This window comes from Vigna umbellata, chromosome 4, assembly GCF_029865625.1.
Source record: "Vigna umbellata cultivar VRB3 chromosome 4, Vumbellata_1.0, whole genome shotgun sequence".
NCBI classification, from domain to species: domain Eukaryota; kingdom Viridiplantae; phylum Streptophyta; class Magnoliopsida; order Fabales; family Fabaceae; genus Vigna; species Vigna umbellata.
The window spans coordinates 38,711,820-38,723,286 of record NC_142168.1 but is presented as its reverse complement, the minus strand read 5'-3'; the positions used below and the strand labels follow the sequence as shown (position 1 = coordinate 38,723,286).

Below are 11,467 nucleotides of genomic sequence, written 5' to 3'. Positions count from 1 at the left end.
CCATGAATTTGCTTTTGAGAAAGTCCTAGAGTTGAGAAATGTGACTGTGCTTGAGAATTATTAGAAGAAGGAACTATTATAGAGTTGTGGTAACATTGTGGACTCTTTTGGATTTGAAACCATGTGGTAATCCATGTATCAGAAAGCAAGTATCAATGGTGTGGTTTGTTCTACCTTGTAAGAGCATTATCGAGGTGCACCAAACCTTCCCCTTGAGGAACGAGCCTGAGAACATTGATATGAAGATTTTCCCTGACCATAATCTTTAGTAGGAGAGGGTTTACCTCTACCATTGAAGGTAGAAAAAGAAGGTTTAGATTGAGAAACTTGTGTCATCATGACTGGAGGTTGAGGAAGAATTCATGATTGTAATTGTTGCTCATATTGAATTATCATCAAAAAATATTTGGGTAAAGAAGGCAAGGGATCCATGAGAAGAATTTGAGAGCGGGCAACAGAGTAATTATCATTCAAGTCTCTAAGAAAACAAAGAACACAATCATTTTCACGATATTCCTTCATTTTCTTAAAACAACACAACAAGAAGCAAAAGATTGGTATTCAGGAATTTGGCGGAAATTGCAAAGTTCATCCCAGAGAATCCTTATTTTAGTGTAATATGCAGTAACACTTAGGTCAGATTGATGCATTGAATAAAAATCTTGATGCAATTTGAAATTCAAACAAAATCACCTTAGGAGAAACGATCTTTGAGATCTTTCCATGCCCTAGCTACAGAGTCAACCTAGATAATACTTGTAGCAATCTCATGAGAAATAGAATAATTGATCTAAGATAAAATCAGATTATTGCAACGCTTCCATGCGGGAACCATGGGATCTGTATCAGTTGGACAAGGGATGGAACCATCAACAAAGCCAAATTTATTCTTCATTTGTAGTGCCATAGACATCGATTGAGCCCATCCATGATAATTGTGACCTTCAAGAATCGGAGAAACAAGCACTAGTGAAGGATTCTCGTAAGGGTAAATGTAATAGACGTGTGTTGTATCTTACAACGATACGAGAGTAACAGAAGGAGTAGCCATAGAAGGAGAAATAAAGGCAAGAAAGCCAAGAACGAAAGGTAGAAGATGAAGATTTGGGCAATAACAGAATTGGTTGCGGAAGAACGTGATGAAGAATTAATTTTCTCCTAATACCATGTTATGAGAAAAGCAAGGATGAAAATTGTGTATTTTATTCAATGATAAGGAGAGAGTACAATTTATATATACCGTTGTTTAAAACAATATAAAAACATAATATAAATATATGAACATAAATAAAAAAAAATTAAATCCAATAGGAAGAGGCATCACTATCATTACTGGAACCAAAAACGGGCGTGATTCTCTCAATACTTTGGACACTACAACTGAAGGTGAGTTTATCATGTATACTTATATCTCTTGTTTTAATTAGCTTAAAATTTAGGACTTGAAATTGATTTTAGTTACTCATATGTGAGGTTTAAGATAAATAATGGATGCTAAAATCCTGCAATATATAATATTAGTTATCAATTTAAAAAAGTATACGATTAAGATATGATTATTTAAGAATCATGTTAATAACTCAGTATAATTTCATTATATCTTCAAATCTACTGCATAAATTTTCTAAACTATGTATAAAAATTAATTCAAATTGAGATGAGTTGGTTTAACAAAAGAACTAATCAACATCGCTAAACTATTGTTAAAACGATAATTAATTTCTATTCAAAATCTAAGTAGTCACTTTTAGTGAATCATACTAGTAATTATTCCATCCCTATTGTTTAATGTTAGCATCAGTTTTAATAATTGGTGATGAATAGTAAGCAACAATACTAAAAGAAATGAACATAATAATACATCACAATGAGTGCTTGGTCACAATTAAAAAACACAGAATACATAAAACTTCAAGGTTATTGCTTCATGCACCCCACAATTATTAACTACACTCTCACTAACTGAGAAATACCCTTCACCATTGCACCGCACAACTATTGATACCATCACTTTCGTTGTTGTCATAATGGTCATGGGAGTGTGTGAAGAAATTGTGAGGGTGCAGGAAGGAAAAGAAGAAAATAAAATAGGAAGTGGGAGAAATTAGTTGAAGTCACATGCATGGATTACGAGATAAAAGGTTTGAAAGATGGACAACACACGAGCATTGACAAGTATAAATAAATGCAAAGCTCCCCAGCTCGAAAAGGCCAAAATATCTAACTTGTTATTTGTTATCTATATAAACTTTTTAAACTTAGAAAGTTAATTATAAAGGGAGCGAAACTTAGCTTGGAAAGCACATAGGCTTGTTGGTGTGTGAGTGAGAAAAGAAAATGAAGAAGGGTCTCTGGATGGTGTTGGTGATGATTGTGATCCACAGCTATTACGTTGTGAACGCCAACTATGAGGGTTTCATAGGCAATAACTTGGAATCAGAGTTTTCATTTGATTCCCATGTGAACAGAATGCTCTATGATGTCAGTCTATCTCTGTGTGGCAAAACAGGTAACAGTAACAACAAAGCTGTACTTTGTCCAGAATTTCTGAGTTATCGTAGCTGCTTGCCGGAACCAAATGGAGGTGGCCCTAGACGTTTTTGTGCTGATTACACCAGGGGTTGCTGAGAACATATCTCACTCTTTATTCTATGGAATTAATATGAAGTGTTTTTTTATGTTGTCATAATATCTGATGTTGTATGTATGTAATAACTAATGCTTAGATGATGATTGTAATATTGTTTATCATTTGTACTACAAGTTTATCAGCTGTTGATATATAGAATAATTCCTGTGAGATGGATAAGTTTCTGAGAAATATATATGCATTAACCGCAGAAATATCTGGAATTTTGTTTTTCATGCATGTTTGATAAATCTGCAAATCGTTCAAGTCTAACTCTGTATGTAAATTATATCAGAATTTTGAGAAGAGACAAATCACACTAAGTTAATGTGATCCCACAGCATAGAAGTAACAAAAAAAGAGTTACAAAGAAGTAACTTATTGTATGAATTGATAAAGGTTGCAAGGGAAATGCATATATGCTCTTTATGTAAAGAGCTGGCTGGTTTATAATACAGTGTGAAGTATTATATTTAATTGTCTTGATTATGCTTTTTGGATCTGAATAAGTTTGATATCAACTAATGATTTATCAATTCTATAGAATTGCATAAGTTTTAGTACATACACAAAATAAAATAACTGAAATTAACGGTCGAATTACAATTTCATGAGTCAGACTCAAGTTCAGGTTTAAAACATTTTTACAATATTGAGATTTATGAGAGTCTAGATGATCCCGTGTCTAGGCAGTCAAGTGTATAGGAACTCTCAACCCTCTAACCATTGAAGCATGTAGAAACTTAAGCGTCTAACCACTCAAGCGTCTAACCACTCAAGCGTCTAACACCCCACATGGTCTAACTTGGTCAGACCATCCAACATCTCATATGTGTCTAACACATCATAGGATTCATAATTGGTTATCTAAAGATTTTTTTCAATTAATTATAGTTTTAGATTTTCAGATTAATTAATTCTCAATTAATTTCTTCACATTCTCACTATTAACCAAAGTATATTCTCAATTAAAAGCAAAAAGCAAAAACTTAGTAGATTAATCATAGAAAATTTAGCCAAAGTACATTATGAATTAAATATTATTATGCCTAATCATGTCTATTCTTTTAACTCTTATATCAAGTAAAAACTAATTGATCAAAGTACATTCTTAATTAATTCTTGTTAAAGTTTTCACTTTTAATCAAAGTACATTCCCAATTATTAATAAATCTCATTCAATCACATGAAAGTATCTAAATTTAATCAAAGTAAATTCTCAATTAAAATAAAAAATCTTTGGACTTCTATGATTGATATGTTATGTAGATTTAATATTATGATAATTTGCTATAGTGTACAAATCATTATTTTTACTTGATTAACAAACAAAAAGACATAAATAAAAATAAATACCAACAAGAATAAAAAGAATAAACAAATTTATTCATCTACCATCGGAATCCAATTAAGAAATTATAAGAAAATCAACCCTAAAACTTAATAACATAAAAAAGAGAGGGTGGAAAACATGAGAGAAGAGAGAGGACAAAATTAGGTCTCCCAAAAGGTTCCTTTTAAGCTCCCCTAAGTCTCTTTATATAGAAATTGGACTCGGCTTTATTTTGGGCTTTTCAGTTATTATAATTTTGTTTTTTATAATGTAATCTCCTCCAATTATCTTCTAAATAATTCAATATCCTCATCAAGATATATTTTATTGTTTTAGAGATATAAATATATTTGAGAAGATATTTGTTAATTTCAAAAAGATTTGGCAAATATTATCTTTTGATATTTACTAATATTGTTAAATAAGATAATTATTTAACAATATCAAATAAAATATCTTAAGATATATTTTTCCAAATTATCTTTTATCATAAACATTTATCAATTATCAAAGCCATTTTGTAGAAAAAAATAGAGAAAACCGCAAGATCCAATTTCTATTGTTTGTTCCCTCTTCCTAACTTAGTCAAATTTTTATCACCTTTTCAAGTTCTTTTTGTGTTCTTTATGCAATGTTTGGATTGGTTTCTTGTGGTCTTCATTATTTGTTATTCTTGGATCTTTAAGATATCATGAAACCTTAACCAATTTATTTCCACACTTCTATGAACTCAACTTAGATGTAACTGTACTAACACACCTCAAAATATCTTAAGAACATTTATGCAACTAAAAAACTATTTTCAACATGTTTTTGTATTTTATGCTAAATAAACCCAATTATAATAAATCCTAATTAAAATATTCTTTTAAACTACAAAAATCAATTAAGAATCCAATTAAAGACTAAATGAGAGCATAAATATGTACTCATCAACCTTCTAACACCCCAAATCGTTTAACATCCTAAACGTGTCAAACACTCCAAGACGGTCTAACACTCCAGACGCATCTAACACCCCAAACAATCTAACACCTCAGACCATTTAATAATTAGTAAACCAATTCAACCCCATCTTGGTTTTGTCTATGCTTTAAACATTCTGCTACATATTTTTAACACTAACAACTTAGTTACATCCTCCAACGACTTATCGTCTAACAACTCAGTGGCACTCCTAGACAACCTATTATCTAATTATTCAGTTTCAAGCTTAAATCACAACATTACACCAGGAAATTCTCCAAACTATAGGTTTTCATGTTAAAATTGATTTTGCACTTAAAACATTCAATACACTAACCAAGCTCCTACATATTCCTCCAAACCGAGCTACGTAGAGAGTAGAAGAAAAATAACAGCACGTGACGGGTTCAAATTTTGAAAAGTTGTTAGATATCAAATTTGTATAATGTAAATGACAAAAAAGTCGTGGTTTGAAATAGGTTGTACAATGGACAATTTTGAAATTTTTCTAGGAATAAATGTTAGTAAATAATAATAAACCTTATAAACACACAATTGTCAGATTTTCGGAGGGTTTCAGAATTTCACCAGGGATTCGTTTTCTTTTATATATATATATATATATATATATATATATATATATATATATATATATATATATATATATATATATATATATATATATATATATATATATATATATATTAATTATTGATATTGATTATAGAGATTATATATAAATAAATAGATGTCATATTGAAATGAAAAGTTTAATAATTAAAAAATAATAAGTACATTATTATATTATTATATTGTAACATTTAATATAAATTTATAGATAGATTCACTAGTGCAGAAAAAGTTTTAGACATATGTTATTTTGGATTTATAACATCACATCTCTAATCGACGTCTTTGTGGGTGACGTTAATGGGACATCGCTATGTGTAACGTCCGACGTCTTTATAGACGTCGGTTATGGCTATAACCGACGTCTAATGGCACTGTAACGACGTCAACCATGGACTTAACTGACGTCTAATGGCACTGTAAAGACGTCAGATAAGGCACTAACCGACGTCTAAGGCACTATAAAGACAGCAGACATGGCACTAACTGACGTCTAAGGACACTATAGACGTCGGTTAAAGCCATAATTGACGTCTACTGAGATACTGTTGTGTTTTAATGCAGTTTTGCTCGTGTCTTTAGGTAGCATAGTAGACCTCCTCCCTTTACTAGCTTCTTCGTAAGAAAAAATTGCATTTTTTGGACCTCTTATGACATTTCAACCCAAAACCAAGCCTAGGTCGTTGCCTATAGTTTCATTCCAATTGCCAAAGAAAAAGAATACAGTGACATGAAAACTAGGCAAGGACCCAAGTTCGGCCGTAGGTTGAAATGCCATAAGAGATTCAAAAGACAAATTTTTCTTACGAGGAAGCTAGCAAATGGAGAAGGTGCGTTACGCTACCCAAAAGACATGAGAAAAACTGCACCAAAACACAACGAAAACTCATTTTAATCGGTTCAAACGAAATATAATACATCAAAGATTACTTTAATCAGAGTAAAAGTGAGTTTAAACGGTTAAAAAGAGATAAAAAAGCACCTGAAAATGCAATGCGGAGAGGAAAGGCGAAGGAAGGAAGACAATGAACTTCGTGTATAACTGCTGGTTCACATTAGCTTATTAAACAGCGAACCAGACGTCGGTTCCCCCAGCGACCGACGTCTACGCTCGAATGTACGTCGGGGACCTCACTAATGTGAAGTCCATTCCATTTAAAAATTAATATTTGTGGTATACATATACGTCGGCTTAGGTGGGATATGACGTCTATAATCGTATATAGATGTTGGAGAGGTGGGATCAGACGTCTATATGGTGGAAAGAAATGACTTTTTCACCTACCTATCAATCATACAGACGTCCGTTAGTAGGGACACCGACGTCTATAATATTGTAGACGTCGGTGCCCCCACAACGGACGTCTATATGGCGAAAAGAAATGACTTTTTCACCTACATGTCAGTCATATAGATATCCGTCGGTAGGAGCACTGACGTCTATAATATTATAGACGTCGGTGTCCCTACCAACGGACGTTTATATGGCAGAAAGAAACGACTTTTCACCTACTGTCAGACATATAGACGTCCGTTTGGAGGGTCACCGACGTCTATAATATTATAGACGTCGGTGCCCCTATCGACGAACGTCTGTATGGCCACTTATTTACAGAAATGTCACTGGTCAATAATTTACGTTGGATATAAAGTGATCCAACATCTAACAGGTGACGTCAAACGTCAATTTTGCACTAGTGATTTTTTTAACATTAAAATGTATAATAATAATAATTAAATTGGTGTATGATTATGAGTTAAAATTTCTCTTGGATAATGTTTAGACAGATGAATAATTGAAATGAATATTTGTTATAACTAGCAATTAAATGTTATTATTATATCATATTGAACATAAAGATGGGTATAATTGTTGAAATGTAATAAATATTATATAAATGTATTTGTGAATAGTAAGATATATAATAATATATATTATATTATTAAATAGAAATGTTGTCTATTTGGTGTTTTACAAAGTAGTTTTTCTGTAGAAAGTATGTAAGAGTCTCTTCTATCTAAATAACTTCACTTTTTACTTTTTTTTTCTATTGAGATAAGCAAAGAAGAAAAATAAAAGGGTCCTCTTTTACATTATGTAGGTATTCCAAATTTATTATGTAGTGTAAATCTCAATTAAGAATATAAATTGTTATGTAGTAAGGATATTTATGTTATTTACATAAATATCCTAGATATTTTAGACAGTTAAAGCCACTAACCACATTTTTAGGTAAGGTGGTTATTTTTATTTTGCTTATAAATACAGTGACAGGACCAAAGTCCAGGTACGTTCTCTTTATGCTCTAGAGATCCTGAATAATATTTCAGAGCAGTATCCAATTACTCTCTTGAGAGCTTCAGCTCCATAACTCACATCTGACTTGAGCGTCGGAGTATCTTTGCAGGTACCTCCCCCTCCTTTGGCGAGTATGAACAACAACAATTGGAGAAGAGCAAGCGTCCCAGACAGCCAGGAGCAATAAAGACACGCAGGAAAATGTACACCGAAACATAAACAATTAGTGATAACAATCTCCTCAAGTTAAGTTGGATCAAAGTATATAAACAATTACTGATAACAATCTACTCAAGTTAGGTTGAATCAAAGTATATAAACAATTACTGATAACAATTTCCTCAAGTTAGGTTGAATCAAAGTATAAAAATATTTTAAGTTTATTATGTAGTATAAATCTCAATTGAGAATATAAACAATTATTGATAGCAATCTTTTCGAGTTAGATTGGATCAAAGCACAAAATTATATTATAATAATAATAATAATAGAGGTGCGAAAGCTGTGAGACCCTGAAAATTACTCTATAAATTACCTGTCACATCACCATTAATGCACCTCTCAATCCATGCTTATCTCATTTTAAAACCCATTTCCAAATCTGATAAACTCTCTGACACACACTGAAACCGCACCCATCATTCTCTGAAAACGCACATGGCTTCACATGCACACACGCCACGTGTTGCAGAAGAAGCTTCCAGTTCAGAATTTAGTGGGCACGTGTCAGCTTGGGGTACGTTCGCTCAAACGAACGTGAATTTCACAAAACTGGATTTCCTAGAATTCTCTCTCTTACCTGCACCACTCATCCTCTTCCTCAGAACTCAAATCCTTCATCTTCTCCAACCTCTCTCTAGAAACCCTAAAACTTCTCTCTACTGTTACTCATTCATCTCTTCTCCGTTTAACATTCAGAACCGTAGGAACGTTCCTTACGCCGTGAACTTCATTTTGGTCCGAACAACTTCAGATTCTGTTGACGGTAAGATTTCCAACTCATAAGCTCGTTTCTGGAATTCCTTCGAACCCAGATTCAGTTACATGCAAGGGCTTAAGTTGATATCGTTTACGTTTCTTTGGTTAGACTTAGTTGAAGAGAATAAGAAAGATCTTGGAGGGTAGAAAACCATAAGTTGGGCAAGTCCAAGTGATACTATTAGAACGAACACTGCTATCCAGGTAAGGGAAGCTTATATGTTTAATTTATACTGCATGTTGTATGATCTGAGTTGTATGTATGAAAATTTTGAAGTTTGAGCTGTTATGAACGTTCTCTGATATCGTATATGATTTCTGGGTTGTTGAACTGTATGTTGGTTTGATACGTATGAATGATGGATGAATATTGTAATATATGAGTTATTAATATGTTGATTGTTGAATGTGAATTAATCTGGAAGTGAAAGTTATAAAGTTCATAGACTTGAGAATCATTTGAAGTATAAAGTATAGGTTAAAATGTTGAAATCTGGAATTTGTTAAGTTTGAGAAATCTGAAACTGAAATCATCCCCTTTGATAAATGACGCTCGTCATCGTACGGTCTTAGACCGTTCGGTTTCCCTTAAAATCACTTAGAATGGAAATCTTTCATTTGGAAAGAATTCTGCTCGAGAACGAGCGTCCCCATATGGATGTCTGAGCGTTCGTTCAGCTCAGCTGTTATAAATAATTGAAACTTTATAAATACGTAACGCTCGGTCTTATACCGAAGCGTTCGCCCTTATAGCGTTCGGCCTTCTGTCGAACGTTCGTTCTTAATAGCGTTCGGCCTTACGTCGAACGTTCGTTCTTGATAGCATTCGGCCTTATGTCGAACGTTCGTCCTTAGTAACGTTCGGTCTGATACCGAACGTTCGTTTAAGTGACGCACGGTATTCTACCAAAGCGTTCGTCCTAAACAGCGCTCGGTCTTATACCGAAGCGTACGTTCAAAATAACGTTCGTTCTAACATTTGAATATTTATCCTCTTACGTTCGTTCAATACTGGCATCAGTTCATTTAATTGGTCAAACAAAGAGTTACGTCCGTCCCTCCAGTACTGTATTTGAACGTTCGTCCTATTTTCTTCAAAGGACTGAACGTTCGTTCTTTTGTACTCTTAAAGTTAAAGATGAGATTGATTATGAATTATGATAAATTACAGTGCGAACGTTATATTAAGTGATTTTATGATTATGGAATTTGTACGAGCGTTCCAAGGAGGAACGTCTCAGATGTGTTAAATATTAAATTGGTAAAGTATGACTGTGGTTAGCTAATGCTGGCTTGGTCCATCCTGATATTCCGTGATACTCATCTTCACGTAGAAGGGGGTAGTCATGTGTGGGAATGGCAGGAGGTTCTATTCCTTAGGGGTACTTTGGATAGGGCTAACCTCGAGTGGCAGCTGTTGAGTGTATCCAGTTACTACATCACTCGGGTGCAAGGACGCCTGTAGCTACATGGTTCATACAGTCCGGACAGTCGTCTATTATATACTTATAAATTACTATGTTGGATTATGTTTAATTGTATGTTGTGCGTGTGCATTGAAATGTTGAATGTGTATGTTGGATGTATGAATTAAATATTATAAGCTTACCCTTTCGTTTTCCTTGTGTTGTCAATTGTCCATGTACGTTCGTCCTGTTTTGCAATGATCATCCGTTGTGGATGTGAGCAGATGGTGGTACGTCCCTGGAAGAAATGCTGGAAGAAGAAAATTTGAATGAAGCTAATCTGGTGGAGGTAGAAGTAAAGGCCGAGCCTTAGAGCGCTCGATAGATTAGAATTATGAATTGTTAGCTTAGTTGGACGTTCGGCTAAATATTTTGTAAAGCCGTTCGTCCTAATTATCCCTGAACCCTATTTTGAGCGTACGTTATTTGTATCTAAAACCGTTCGTTATTTAGCGCTCGTTGTTTTGAGTTGTATATTGAAACTCTGCAACCTTAAGCCGTTCGGCTTTTGAACTTGGTTAATTGTAAAGACTGCTTATTTACTGTTAATTGTAATTAATTCTAAATTATGGTAATTACTATATTTTGGGATGTTACAAAAGCTATGGTAGATAAAGAGTAAGTTCATGTTTGTGTTTTAAGGGTGATGTTTGTGTTTTAATGATGATGAAGTGGTGTTTAATAGTTCTTGGAAAGGTTAAATAAACTCTTAAAAAAAATGGATAAAGAAGACAAGAGAGGTGGATAAGATATGAAAAACATTTTCAACAAAAAAAAAAGTACATAAAAAGCTGGTCATCATAATAAACTTTACATTAAAAAATAAACAATTAAAGGGATTAACGGGTGATTGAATCTTTATCTCCTACTTAAGCCTTACAATATCTTTTTCTTTATCTAGATTGTATCTAAATCATATAATAATAAGGGTATCAAATCAATACCTTGTTTTCCATGATATAATACAAATTTTAACTTTAACTTAATCGTTTAAAAAATATAGATGAAAATAGAAATTAATGTATCACTGTCACACCTATTTACAAATAATAGACAAATCCAACTTAATAAATAAACAAGAAAAAAAATTGTACTTTTTAAAAAAAGGTATATTTAAAAAAAGTTATTCAAAAGCTTCGGTAATAATTTAAAATTATATTAAAATA

At 32.9% G+C, this 11,467-nt stretch overlaps 1 protein-coding gene across 1 annotated transcript; it reads left to right on the top strand.

Moving 5' to 3' along the window:
- The first annotated feature begins 2,265 nt into the window (after positions 1-2,265).
- On the top strand, positions 2,266-2,800 carry LOC148200129 (uncharacterized). Its single transcript, XM_088114223.1, has one exon. The coding sequence runs from the start codon at positions 2,338-2,340 to the stop codon at positions 2,626-2,628; it is 291 nt and encodes a 96-aa protein (XP_087970349.1). The 5' UTR covers positions 2,266-2,337; the 3' UTR covers positions 2,629-2,800.
- The last annotated feature ends 8,667 nt before the right edge of the window (positions 2,801-11,467 follow it).